Consider the following 15,238-nt stretch of genomic DNA (forward strand, 5'->3'; position numbering starts at 1 on the left):
TGATGGGGTGTCAAAGTCACTCCTTGAGGGCCGCAATCAAGTCGGGTTTTCAGGATTTTCCCAATGAATATGCATGAGATCTATTAGCATACAATGAAAGCAGTGCATGCAAATAGATCTCATGCATGTTCATTGGGGAAATCCTGAAAACCCGACTGGCTTTGACACCCCTGGACTAAGGGGAAGGGAAGGAGAAAATGATGGACTGAGGAGGGAGGGGAGGGAAAAAAAGAGAAAAATGATGGAGGGGAAAGAGGAAAAAGAAAGTAGGACTCAGAAGAGAGCAGAGGGAGGGAATAAATACTTAGACTGCCGATACTGCATTGCCTGCTGTTATATTGATGATCGCTTTGACTATTTGCTGTAACCCATCCCAAACTCCACTTGGAAGGATTTGACTGGATATAAGCCCACAAATAACATACCATAACCTAACAAATAGAGAGAAATGATGGACCCGAGGGAGGAAAAGATACTTTTCGTCATTTGGCACCAGCACTGCAAGTTGAACCATGGACATTGAGAAGGAGAGACTGGGGAAGTGGCGTAGTTTTTAAAAAGTATTATTTGCACATAAATGTTTAATTCCTAAGGAAAGAGAAGATTTTCTTCTAAGATGGTAACACTAGTATGGACAATTAGTTGAAGAGGAGTGAGGCAGGGAAAGGGTGAAACGGTAGGTGTAGCAAAAGACTTGGGGTGGTAAATGAGGTGGGGTAATGGTGTCATTTTTTCCCCATTAAAAAGGTATATGTGTAGGTAGGGGTGTGTGTGTTTGGTAGGGGGGTGTGTGGAGAGGGAGAGCAAGGAAAAGGGAAGATTCAGGCTACTTGGAGGGAAATGTAAGTAGAGGGGAGATGCTGGCCATGAGGGACAGATAAGAGAGTGGTAGGTGGAGATTCTAGTCTCTTTGGAGGGGAGGTACATAAGAACTGCCGTACTGGTGAAGACCGAAGGTCCATCAAGCCCAGTATCCTGTGGTCAATCCAGGACCCAAGTACTTAGCTAGATCCCAAGTAGTAAAATAGATTTTATGTTGCTTATCTTAAGAATAAGCAGTGGATTTCCCCAAGCCATCTCAAAAATGGCCTATGGACTTCTCTTTTAGGAAATTATCTAAACCTTTTTAAAACCCTGATAAGCTAATTGATTTTACCACATTCTCCGGCAACGAATTCCAGAGTTTAATTACACGTTGTGTGAAGAAATATTTTCTCTGGTTTGTTTTAAATCTACTACTTAGTAGCTTCATTGCGTGCCCCCTAGCCCTAGCATTTTTGGAAGTGGAGTGGAAAGCGATTTACATCTACCCTTTCCACTCCACTCCACATCACATTCTCCAGCAATGAATTCCAGAGTTTAATTACTCTTTGTATGAAGAAATATTTTCTCCAGTTTGTTTTAAATCCTTCTTAGTCGCTTCATCACATTGGAAAGAGCGAAGCAATTCACATCTACCCTTTCCACCCTTTATAGATTTCAATCATATCACCCCTGAGCCGTCTTCTCCAAGCTGAAGAGCCCCAGCTGCTTTAGCCTTTCCTCATAGGGAAGTCATCCCATCCCTTTTATCATTTTCATCACCGTTCTCTGTACCTTTCCTATTTCCGCTATATCTTTTTTCAGATACGGCGACCAGAACTGTACACAGCATTCGATCTGCAGCCGAACCATACAGCAATACAAGGGCATGATAACATTTTCATCTCTGCTTCCCATTCCTTTCCTGATCAGTCCCAACATTCTATTTGCTTTCCTAGCCACCGCCGCACATTGAGCTGAGGGTTTCAACATATCCTCAACAATGACACCTAGATCCTTTTTCTAGGCAGTAACTCCTAACATAGAACCCAGCATCATGTAGCTATAGTCCAGGCTCCTCTTTCCCACATGCATCACTTTGCATTTGCTCATATTAAACGCCATCTGCCATTTTAATGCCCAGTCTCACAGTTTCGCAAGGCCCTCTTACAATATTTCACAACTCTGTTGCAATTTAATAACTTTGATCAACTCTATGTCATCAGAAAATGTAAGTATCTCACTAGTTATTCCCATTGCTAGATCATTGATAAATCTGTTATAAAGCAGAGGTCCCAGCACAGACCCCCCTAGGGATCCCCACTATTTACCCTTTTTCATTGAGAATATTGACCATTTAAACCTACTCTCTGTTTTCTGTCTTTCAACCAGTTCTTAATCCAAAATAGGATATTACTTCCTATGTCATGGACTTTCTAATTTCTTCAGAAGTCTTTCATGAGGTACTTTGTCAAATGCCTTTTGAAAATCCAACTACACAATATCAACAAGCTCACCTTTATCCACTTGTTCATTCGCCCCTTCACAGAAATGCTATAGATTGGTGAGGTATGATTTCCTTTGATTGATTAAATCCTCTCTTTAATCCATGCTTATTTATATGCTCTGTCCTTTTGTTCTTTATAATAGTCTCTACCATTTTGTCCAGCACGAATGTCAGACTCACTGGTCTATAATTTCCCAGATCACCTCTGGAACCCTTTTTTAAAAAATTGGCATCACATTGACCCCCTCTAGTCTGGATTTTAAAGAAAAATTTCAAATTACTAACAGAAGTTCTTCACACTCATTTTTCAATTCTATCAGCACTCTGTGACATATAACATCTGATCCAGTGTTATATAGATCAGTGTTATATAGATTTGCTTGAGTTTCTCCGATTCATCAGAATTGAATACCGTTTCTGGCACTGGTAACTCCCTCACATCTTCCTTGGTGAAGACCGAGACAAAGAATGCATTTAATCTCTTTACTATGGCCCCTGATAGCCCCTTTTATCTCTTGGTCATCTAGTGGTCAAACCGATTCTATTCCCAGCTTCTTGTTTTTAATATATTTAAAGTTTTTACTGTGTATTTTTGCTTCCAGCACAAACTTCTTTCAAGGTCTCTTTTTGCCATCCTTATCAGCACCTTGCATTTGACTTGACATTTCTTCTGCCGTTTACAATTATTTTCAGTCGGATCTTTCTTCCACTTTCTGAGGGATTCTCATTTAGCTTCAATAGCTTCCTTCACCTCTCTCATTAACCCTGCCAGCTGCCATTTGGTCTTCCTTCCTTCTTTTTTAATACATGGAATATATCTAGTCTGGGCTTCCAGGATATTGTTTTTGAATAACATCCACTCCTGATGTATTTTTTGACCTTTGCAGCTGCTCCTCTAAGCTTTTTTTTAACCATTCTCCTCATGTTATCATACTCTCCGTTAAGTGCTGTTGTATTGGATTTCCTGTGTAAACTTATTCCAGGGATTATATCAAATCTGACAATGTTATGATTGCTGTTATCAAGTGGCCCCAGCACCATTAGCTCCCCCACCAATTCATGTGTTCCACTAAGAACTAGATCTAGAATTGCTTTACCTGTTGTCAGTTCCTGAACCACTTCACCTCTTGTCGGTTCCTGAACCAGCTGTTCCATAAAGCAGTCATTAATTTCATCAAGGAATTTTATCTCCCTAGCATGCCCTGATGTTACATTTACCCAGTCAATATAGGGGTAGTTGAAATCACCCATTATTATTGTATTATCCAGTTGTTAGCCTCCCTAATTTCTGACAACATTTTAGCATCTGTCCATTCATCCTGATCAGGCAGATGGTAACACACTCCTATCACTATTTTTTCCCCCCTCACATATGGAATTTCTATCCAATGTGTATTTCTGTTCCTGTAAAATTTTCAGTTGATTCGATTCAAGACCCTCCTTAACATATAATGCTATAACTCCACTGATTCGATCCATCGTATCATTACGATATAGCTTGTACCCCGGTATGACAGAGAGGGAAAACAAAGATGTAGGCAAGGGAAAACAAAGATGCAGGCCACTTTGGAGGGAGGTAGAGAAGGATAGGAAGATGCTGGCCACAGGGAAGGGGATGGACCCTAGGTCCATCAAGTCCGGCGATCCGCACAGGTGGAGGCCCCGCCAGGTGTACCCTGGCATAGTTTTAGGCCCCATATCACTCTATGCTTCTCATAAGGAGATGTACATCTAGCTTACCCTTAAATCCTAGAATGGTGGATTCCGCAATTACCTCTTCTGGGAGAACATTCCAGGTGTCCACCACTGGTTCCGTGAAGCAGAACTTCCTGATATTTTTCCTGGACTTGGGTCCAAACTGTGATTTGGGTTATTCTTCCCAATGTGCATGACTTTGCATTTGTCCACATTAAATTTAATCTGCCACTTGGACACTCAGTCTTCCAATTTCCTAAGGTCTGCCTGCAATTTTTCACAATCCGCATGCATTTTAACAACTTTGAACAGTTTAGTGTCATCTGCAAATTTAATCACCTCACTCGTCATTCCAATTTCCAGATCATTTATAAATAAGTTAAATAGCACCGGTCCCAGTACAGACCCCTGCGACACTCCACTGTTTACTCTCCTCCATTGAGAAAAATGACAATTTAACCCTATCCTCTGTTTTCTATCCGATAACCAATTCCTAATCCACAAGTGAACTGTGCCACCTATCCCATGACCTTTTAATTTTCCCCTGAGCCTCTCGTCAGGAACTTTATCAAAAGCTTTCTGAAAATCTATATACACTACATCAACTGGCTCACCTCTATCCACATGTTTATTCACACCTTGAAAGAAGTCAAACAAATTGGTGAGGCAAGATCTCCCTCGGCTGAACCCATGCTGACTCTGTCTCATTAAATCATGTTTATCTACGTATTCCACAATTTTATTTTTTTACAATTGTTTCCACCATTTTGCCCAGCACTGAAGTCAGGCTTACCGTTCTGTAATTTCCTGAATCTCCCCTGGAACCCTTTTTGAAAATAGGCGTAACATTGGCTACCCTCCAATCTTCAGGTAGTACAGATGATTTTAGTGACAGGTTACAGATCACTAACAGCAGTAATTTCAAATATTAAGCACAATTACTAATTTAGTCTTATGTTATCATTCATTATGAGCTAAAAGTACAATTCACCAGAATCATAGGTTAGTTGTACCACGTTTGTCTAGGGGCAAGTGGGACTTGTGAAATAACCTTCCTAAAGAGAAAAGAACAAAATTAAGTTTTATTAAGTTTAAAGTACTGTATTATGAAAAACTTCATAGTTCAGACAAGCTTTTGGCGATTATTTACTGTAGATGATGGGAGGAAGACATACTAGTGGCTCTGAAAAATATTATGTTATATTAGATGCAATGGGAATGAAAGAAAGAATATGTGGAGTGTTGCTGGGGAGAATATATGGATAATTTTGGGTAGAAAATGCATAAACAGCCATCATTAAACCCTAATCTGGTAGTCTCAGAGACGTATTAGTGTTCACCCAGGAGCAATAAAATATATATATCCCTTTCAGCACAATAATCACTCCTCCGACTGAAGAGGAAATTAATATTTACTAAAAGACTCTGTATACTGACTGATAACCTGGCATAAAAATAAAATTTATCTGACTGACCCAATTTAAAGATAAAATGAGTCCAAGGAATGAACTTTCTTGTAACGAAAGCACAGACTTTCGAATATGAATATGATTAATGGGAACACCGCACAGAGAGGACAGCAGGGATGCTTGCCAATGAAGTTCCCCTGTTTTTCTTTTCACCCAAGCCTTATATCTGAAGCGTTCTGCAAAGAGAATTCATTTTCTTTCTTTTTTCATAAAATAAGACCACAACAGTAAGTTAGCATCCTTTTATCAGCAATATGAGCACTTTATCACAAAAAAACTATAAATTAAGAAAACTCGAAAGAAAAATATATGATATTAACAATGCCCACATTTTATCAGTCCCCCTAGAGAAGGGTGAAAAAAGGCATACAGGGAGAAATTTACTATGAGGAAATCAGAAAAAAAGAAAGACTTATTATGCATCCGGCTGAGAAACCATACAAGCGCCTAAACTAAACCAAACATCTAGCATTTAAAATGTCCAGGGTTAATAGAAACAGGTCCATAAGAAAATTCTTTGAACTTGCACTTTCCGATTACTAGTCCAATCGCTAGTGTTAAGCCTCCTGAACTACTGCAACATTTCATACCTAGCAGGACAACGCAGACATTTCTGGAAACTAAGTATCATCCAAAACACTGCAGTTAGACTAACCTGAAAAAATTTGACCACTTAACTCCATTCTACCAAAGACTACACTGGCTTCCTGTTACGGGAAGAGTTCTATTCAAGTTTGGATGCCTCTTCTACAAAGCCCTACATGGCCTACTGCCTAACTACCTAACTGGTCAGTTCTTGCTCTCATCTCTAAGCCACTCCACACATTCACAATCAATTTCTACCTTCCGATCATTTTCTACCGCCTCGAACTTATATGGCTTTGGCGGTATATAAGAATAAAATTATTATTATTATTATTATTCCCTTCAGTCATAGGCTGTACTCAGATTCATTAACCAACTCTTATATCAAGCCACTTCCAGGAATCCCAAACTAAGTCAAATGGTTAGACTATCAACCTCATTTTAGAAAGCTATTAAAAACCCATCTGTTCTTAAATTCTTGTAATCCCTCCAAAGTAGCATATTGATATGAAACTATCGTTAACTTGTCGTTGCCAATGTTCTATCTATTGTAGCTCACTGACAATGGTCAGCCCATCTTTTTTGTAAATCGCATAGAACCAAAAGGCTTTTAAGATATATAAATAAAAATTTATGCTATGTTATGTTCCATCTGGCATCCTAAGCGTTTTCCATACATTTGTAAGGATAATGCAAAATAAAGGAAATAACCTAGAGATTAAGCATCTTGACATATGTAGCAAGACAGGAACTTCCATGCTAAGTGGACATGTGTAAAAGCGCTCCGTGATCCTCAGCCTCTCCCCTCAAGTTAAACACGGCCGCGGGACTGAAATCTGGTGTGAAGAAGTTTACATAACGTGAAAGAATGCAACTAATAATGGAGATGCCTTCACTCCTCATAGGGAAGAGTACTCCCACCATAAAGGACCTCTACACAAACAAGGCCACCAAACCAGGAGCTGGAAGTAGTGCAAGTCCAGCTGGAAATGCGGGTGTGGTAGAAACATTGCGGAATGAAGTGCTGGAAATTCTGCTGAGAGAGCAGACGTCAGCGAAATTGGAAATTGTTGAAAAGGTGGTAGAGAAATTAGATGCAAAAATAACAGCTCTGTCTGATAGGCTCGATGAAGCAGAGAGACGTCTTCACTCGATGGAAATAGCCCAGAACAAAGGTTTGGAGGAGCTGATTATATGACCATGAAATTGGAAGTTAGAAAAGCGTGGAAGATCAGATCTGTGGCTATATGGTATACAAGAGGGGGCTGCGCGGAATCGACTGATACACTTTATTCATAAGCTTCTAGTACATTGCTCCCTAATATCCCAGCACAGTTCCCATATGAGATAGAGAGAGCACACAGAGAATTGAGACCAAAGCTAGATTTCAACATGCCTCCCTGTGCATTTGTTGCGTTTTCAAGATTTTTCCAGATTTGATATGATATGGACGGGTTCAGTTAACCAATTAAATGATTTCATAAATATGTTAAACCGGATTCATCAAATTTGAAATGGTTTTTAACAATAAATAAACCCATTTTGGGGATGTAGAAATTCAACTAATAGATCAAAAATTAATTGCATCCATTTTTCAGAAGAGTACTGATCGCAATACAATAATAAGATTTAATAGTATGCATCCTGTTCACCTCAAAACTAGCATTCCTTTTATACAATTTTTGAGATTCAGACGTAGCTGTAGTACCACAGAGGACTTTCTCACAGAAGCTAAAGAATTGGAGACGTGTTTTATACAACACCTTTATCCCAGAAAAATTGTGAAAAAAGCTAAAAAAAGAGCATTGCGTAATCCCTGCTATGAGTTATTACAGTACAAACCAACACTGGATATTACAGAAACAATTTCTTGCATTATTAAACAAACACAGTCCTCAGGTACGGTAACAAGAATTTTTAAGAAATATCTTCCACTATTAAAAACACTTCCGTATTTTTAAACTAAGCGGTTCATTTTTGCATATTGAAGGAACAAAAATTTGGGTGACATATTATGACACATATCAAAAGCGAGTTTTGATCAAGTAAACTTGTCATGGAAAGGTCAATATCAACCATGTGGCATTTGCTCCGATTGCAATATTATGAGGTTTATGTATCCAACACGTCGAAAATGACTGCACTAATTGTGGCCTGTTGTATTGAAGAACATCAGATGTTGGATCATTGTTAAAATCACTGAATCTTTGCGACGCGGTGATATGAGAAAAAAACTATGGCAAAAGAAGCAACAATGGATTTTCCATTTAAATACATTACAGCCACATGGATTGAATACAGCTATGGAATAGCAACCATTCTTTTAACAATTTTATAAGTAAATGATAAGATCTGGTTAGATTTACACTCTGACAGGATGACATTGAAGCATAACCAAAATACCCTCTGAGTCTGTGCAGAGGCTTGTGCTCAATATTTTAAAAGGGAAATGAAGAACGATGATAGAAGAGGCTCTAGAAAAACGGTGTTGATGATGGCCTGTGCTGAATGAGATATATTGCCAGAAAAGATTTGGGGTTGAGGGTATGGGCTTTTTTCATTTAGTAACAAGATGGTATGAACTTGCTGATATATATTGTGGTTAAGGTTTTAAAAAGTTCCAATGAGAATATTTATTCAGTGAACGATAGCGTTCGTTGATGACGCCATATTGAAGAGCCTCAAAAGGTTTAGCACTTGAATTGGAGTTGCAGCCATTTTTAAAAACAATCTCGCGGTTTGGTGGGTGAAATACAGTTTCATTATCACATCTATGCCCTGAGAGAACACAAAATAAACTGGATTTAACATTTTAGACAGGGGTTCCTATTATTTTTTAATGGCATTCTATCATCTAGGTGCATTTTTAGATTTACTTGACTTAAAAAGCTTTCTGAACAAGTATATCTTGAATTGTATTTTGAAAATGAATAAATAAATTAAAAAAAATATGCCACTACAATGCATTAGCATAAAGAGACATTAGAAGAGATTAAATAAAAGTTTTGATCAGGAAAATTTAGTAATGCTTATTTTTAAAAGTTCCAATGTGAACAAAAACAATTTGGCTAACGTGTAAGATAGCACCACCGCCTGAAAGCTAAAGGATGGGTAAAATGGAGCAAATTATCCTTGTCTTGTTATGGCAAAGGGTTAAAACGAATAAACATTATTGAAGAAAAAAAATCATCCCTGCGCTACCTTGTCTGCCAAAGCCTTCAAGCTGTCAAGAAATCTCTGCCAGAAATCCTTGAAGAGCGGGCGGTCGATTTTCTTCAAGCTGTCTTTGGTGCTTGCGTCCACACTGACGTACAGCTGAGTAACTGGTTCAAGGATTCTTGGGAATAAAGAGGAAAGACATTTGTTACTTACCGTACATTCACTACAGGCTGACTCTTAACTAACATAAAATACTCTTCCAAACACTACAGTGCAAATATCTACCAGCATATACTGTATCCTTGGCATGAAATACAATGCTGTGTAATAAATCATATATTAAACCAATATTCAGCAGTAAGAAATCTGCTTGAATTTTAAGCAGATTATCTATCCAGTTAACTTTAAACAAATTTTCTGCCAACTTATCTATTTAAGCCAGAAAACTGAATACATAGTGCTACAACCAAAACAGATAAATTATCTTATCTAATTTAGGAACACTACTTATAAGATCCTACTTATTTAAATAGATAACAGGCCCAGCCCACTTTTGTAAAAGCCTGCATAAGTAGATAATGCAGAATATCAGCACTAGTCCTGTTCCAGTCCTCCCTCTAATTTGGGTAACTTCTGGCCTGGCATTGAAATTGTTGGGCAAAAGTTATGTTGTGAACAGCCCAGGAGTTTAAATGCCAACAATTTAGGCAGTTAACATCAAAGTTAACTGCATAAATCATATTGAATACCAACTTTGATGTTTTTTTGTTGTTTTTTTTTGGGGGGGGGTTTGAGGGAGGGTTACCACTGCTGAAAAAAGGGAAAGGAGGGAATGGGATTGGGACTTGTATACACTTCCCCCTCCGTCTTTGTGGTGGTTAGGGGCAGAGCTGGCCCGCGAATATTTTTAAAAAAACGCCAATAATATTCAGACCGGTTCTGCCCCTAACCCCTGCTTTGCTGAATTTTAACCATATCTTATCTACATGAGGTAGAACATATTCAGACTTGTGGAGGCATGTTCTGATAACGTTGAATTTTTACCTTAGTCCTGTGGATCACCCTAGTATACATGCATTTAATAACAATAACAACATAATAATATTAATAACAACAGTTTATATACACCGCAGGACCGTGAAGTTTAGCGATCAGTTGTGGGGAAAGCTTGTGCAGTGCAGCTGCCTACGTACTTTAGGAACAGATAGGAATAGATTGCAACTAGTTCAAAATACAGCGGTTAGACTACTTTGTGGACTGAAGAAGTTTGATCCATGTGACACCTTCTTATCGACTTTTACACTGGCTACCGATGGAGGCACGTGTGAAATTCAAGTTTGGTTGTTTTTGCTTCAAGGTACTCTATGGTTTAGCCCACAGGTGTCAAAGTCGGTCCTCGAGGGCCAGAATCCAGTCGGGTTTTCAGGATTTCCCCAATGAATCTGCAGGAGATCTATTTGCATGCACTGCTTTCAATGCATATTCATTGGGGAAATCCAGAAAACCCGACTGGATTCCGGCCCTCGAGGAGGGACTTTGATACCCCTGGTTTAGCCCCTAAATACATAACAGACCTTTTCTCTTTCTCAACCAACAGACACAAGCAAAGCTCACACCTGAACTTTGTTTCTCCACCGGTTAGAGGTTGTAAATTTAAAAGTCATCATCAACATCTTCTCGCACATCAAGCAGCATTATGGGGTAAAGACCTTGAGCAATTGCTTGTGCCTACTACATATGGAGAATTCAGGAAACGCCTGAAAACACTGAAATACTTAGGAAACCAACCTATTCAATCTTAGTCCTTAACAACCGAGCGCAAGAACCACCTGTCGCTAAATCTGTACTTTGTTTGTTCACTCAATCTGTAACATTTCTAATCATTGTAAACCACATAGAACTTCACGGTCCTGCGGTATATAAACTGTTATTATTATATGTTTTTAGGTGTTTCCTAAATTCCCCATAGGTATTCGCAAGCATGAGTAATTGTTTCAGATCTTTACCCCATAATGCTGCCTGATATGAGAAGAGATGTTGATGATGTCTTTTAAATTGACATCCTCTAAACAGTGGGGAAACAAAATTCACGTCTGAGCTTCTCATATGTTGATTGGTTGAAAAAGAGAAAAGATCAGATATATATCTGTTCGCTAGGCCGAAAAGTACTTTAAAGCAGAAACAACCGAACTTAAACTTCACACGAACCTCCATCGGCAACCAGTGCAGGAGTTGGTAGGAAGGAGTTACGTGATCGAACTTCTTCAGCCCAAAAATCAGCCTGACCGCCGCATTTTGCGCCAGTTGTAATCGCTGCAAGTTCTTCTGGGTAATTGCCAGATAGGCGATATTGCAATAGTCAAGTTGGCTTAGTATAAGGGATTGTACCATAATTCTGAACGATGGAGCATCAAAATATGCTCTAATGGACCGAAGGTTCCAGAGAGTAAAAAACCCCTTTCTAACCAAAGAGTCCACCTGGTCTTTCATGCTTAGGCCCAGTACCTTCATAGTAGATTGGATAGGGTAACATTTAAATGCATACTGGTATACTGTGGGCAGTATTAGACTAGAGCTTTCCAGCATATGCATTTTTTTAATGTTTAAATTAACTTGTATGACTAAGCAAAAAGCCATACGAGCAGACTACCTTGTACTAGACAAAGAACATGCATGATTAACAGTACATCAAACAGGTGCCACTTCTTGTCCACTAAGCACTTGTCAGAGCAAACTTTTGCTTTGCCAGCTACATCAGTCATTTTAAACCATCACTAAATAAAAATATAACCTTCAGTGTGCTATAGCGCATGAAGCACTAAGGGTTTATAGCTGTAAATTACCCAGAAAAGCACAGCTGATTCTATTACAGTGTCAAATCTACAGTGGTCATATGATCTATTGAATATACCTTCATTTCATTCAAACACGCACAATATATTGCGCGTGAATTTTATACAGAAAGCAAAGACGTGGTTAGAACAAGACAAAGAGAAAAATTCAAGAGGTGAGAAGGGGATCATGATTCAAGCAGTAGGTCTCGCTGGTAAGGTGCCAGGCTACGTCTTCTCTTTAAGGATGGTTGCTGCAAAGACGCAACAAAAGTATGCAGAGGGGGAAGATAGGAGAATAAAGAACAGAAAAAAAATTCTTCGGCAAAGAACAATACAGACTCATAGTTCAATCCCTAGTCCTAAGTCTACTGGACTATTGCAATATCCTCTACCTTCCTTGTCCCACCTACCTAATAAAACAACTACAGACTGTCCAGAACACTGCCCTCAGACTGATCTATTCCCTTCGAAAATTTGACCACATCACCAACGCCTTCCTAGATTCACACTGGCTTCCAATACAAGCCCGCATCCAATTTAAGCTATATTGCATAATATTCAAAACATTAAACGGAACGGCACCCTCCCACTTAAACAACCGCCTAAATAGGAACCTCTATTCCAGACAAAGGAGAACCCAGTCCCCTTTCTCCTACCCCCCTTATAAAGGAACTAAGCGCAAAAAGATGTACGACAACCTACTAGCAACACATGCAGCTAAATTGGACCCCTCCATCACCAACCTACTGACAGCTTCAACTGACCTCAAAGCTTTTCGAAAAGAAATCAAAACCATACTATTCAAGAAATACATTCTAATTTCCTAACCCCACTCCTCTCCCCTCTCTCCCCTTCTTAGGATCCTCCCTTCAAAATGTGATTTAGACCTAACGCCTTTAACTGTATTCCTCTTCCTGAAAACGTCCAGCTATCGTTTAGATGTATTAGGCCCTACGTCGTTAATTGTATTCCTATTCCTGGAAATGTCCAGTTATCTTTTTGTTGTAATCCGCTTAGAACTGCAAGGTACAGGCGGAATAGAAGTCATTAATGTAATGTAATGTAATGTAAAAAATCCCCAGGTTCACAGTGTTGAATATCACCTGGATTTGACCAACATAGAAGAAATACGAGTTGGATAGGTCTTTCTGTGCTGAGCATCAAGCCAAAAGAGCAAGAGAGAACTGCAGGCTCAAAATAATTGACGCAAGCAGTGAACCTATTTACAGTTCTTAAAATTCTGGCTTATAGGATCAGTCAGATAATTCAGTGATAGTGGAAGACCTGAGTTTGAATCCTTGGGACAAAGGGAAATCTGGTTATTAATTAATGGCAACATCTATTGGCCAGATTCAGGACTTATGATTGTAGTGTTGGAAAGAGTCCTAGTGCCGTCATTTTCTATGTTTCTATCAAATGGGATGCCCATGTGGGATACCTTAGAGGGTTAAGTTAAGGAGATCGGTCATTGGAAGTGGGATCTCTAGGAAAGTAGACTTGGGGGTGGGTCAGTAGAGTGGACAGACCTGATGGGCTATGGCCCTTATCTGTCGTCATTTTCTATGTTTCTATGTTTAGTGCCTTTCCCCTAACCTAGGACTATCACTCCAGTCACTGGATTAAATGAGTTAACAGTAGGACACAAAACTGGCAAAAACATCCCAGCTGCATACATTTTTCAGCGCTATAGAAATGATAAGTAGTAGTAGTAGGTGGTGGTGGTGGTGGTGGTGGTTAAGAATGAAGGCTCATAACATAACATTATACTTATAGACCGCGTTACCAAAAAGTTCTACGCGGTTTACAAAAGATTATAAACATTAAACATAATCATATATTTGAATGAGTCAGCTAGTCAGGTATTTGAAGAAAAGATAGGTTTTTAGCTGTTTTCTAAAATGTCTGTAAGAAACAGCTGTGAGCAACAATGATCAAAATTCTTTTTTATGAGAAGCTGCCTGAGATGCTAAAGAATGATTTAGGAATTTCTTGCTTTTACAACCTTTTACAGAAGGGAAATTGAACAGAGCATGAGTTTTTCTACTGCATTTGTGCGTAGCTATGGAAAAACTATTAGCCAGATAAGTAGAGGCTGCACCATATAAAATCTTGTAACAAAAACAGCTTGAACAATGCCCGAGCTTCCACAGGGAACCAATGCAATTAATGCATTAATGAAACAAAGCCAATATGGACGTAGATGGATGTAGCCATGAGAAATCTTGCCTCACCAATCTACTACTTTTTTTGAAGGGGTGAATAAACATGTAGATAAAGGCGAGTCAGTCAATATTGTGTATCTGGATTTTCAAAAGGCATTTGACAAAGTACCTCATGAAAGACTCCTGAGGAAGTTAGAAGTCATGAGATACTATGATTAGGGGCATGCATTGAAGCTACTAAGTAGTAAATTTAAAACAAATCGGAGAAAATATTTCTTCACTCAATGTGTAATTAAACTCTGGAAATCTTTACCAGAGAATGTGGTAAAAGCAGTTAGCTTAGCAGGCTTTAAAAAGTTTTAGATGATTTCCTAAAAGAAAAGTTCATAAGCCATTAATACTCATAAGATGGACTTGGAAAAAACCACTGCTTATTTCTAGGATAAGCCACATAAAATCTGATTTACTCCTTTGGGAAATTGCTAGACCTGGGTTGGCCATTATTGGAAACAGGATAGTAGGCTTGATGGAGGTTCGGTCTGTCCCAGTATGGCAACATTTATGTTCTTATGATCTATATTTTAGACCTATAATAGTGAATGTGGTTATACAAACAGAGTCTTTGAATATTTCAAATATTTCTCTCTCATTAACAATGCAAATGAAACTGGAAACGGGCCCCATTTTAGGCACCACACAGAAGTCTGCTTAAGGGCAAAGCCACACTGGTATGACAGGTTAATGGCTGGCATAAGTGAGTGTGCCAACAAAAAATTTGAACAAATAACCAATTGGTTAAATGATAACATGCTCTCTCTAAACATCGGCAATCCAATCCAATCCTTAGTCTTATATACCGGGTCATTCCCAAAAGAGACTCGATCCGGTTAACAAAATAAGCCCAAAGGACATAGGAAAACAATAATTGGACAGAGAGTTCATCTACTACAATCCCCTATATATCAGTTAAAAATTAATTGAACAGATACATCTTCAAAGTTTTTCTAAAACATATCAAAGAGGAGT

General features: G+C 38.8%; 1 protein-coding gene across 1 annotated transcript in view; it reads right to left on the reverse strand.

The window, feature by feature from the left end:
- The window catches only part of LOC117348989 (S-adenosyl-L-methionine-dependent tRNA 4-demethylwyosine synthase TYW1-like), a 170,984-nt gene that overhangs the window by 58,035 nt on the left and 97,711 nt on the right, over positions 1-15,238 (reverse strand). The window contains exon 13 of the mRNA XM_033921785.1: positions 9,259-9,394. Coding sequence (XP_033777676.1) covers positions 9,259-9,394 — 136 coding nt within the window. The remainder of the gene's footprint in view (positions 1-9,258; positions 9,395-15,238) is intronic.

Source organism: Geotrypetes seraphini, chromosome 15, assembly GCF_902459505.1.
Source record: "Geotrypetes seraphini chromosome 15, aGeoSer1.1, whole genome shotgun sequence".
NCBI lineage: Eukaryota > Metazoa > Chordata > Amphibia > Gymnophiona > Dermophiidae > Geotrypetes > Geotrypetes seraphini.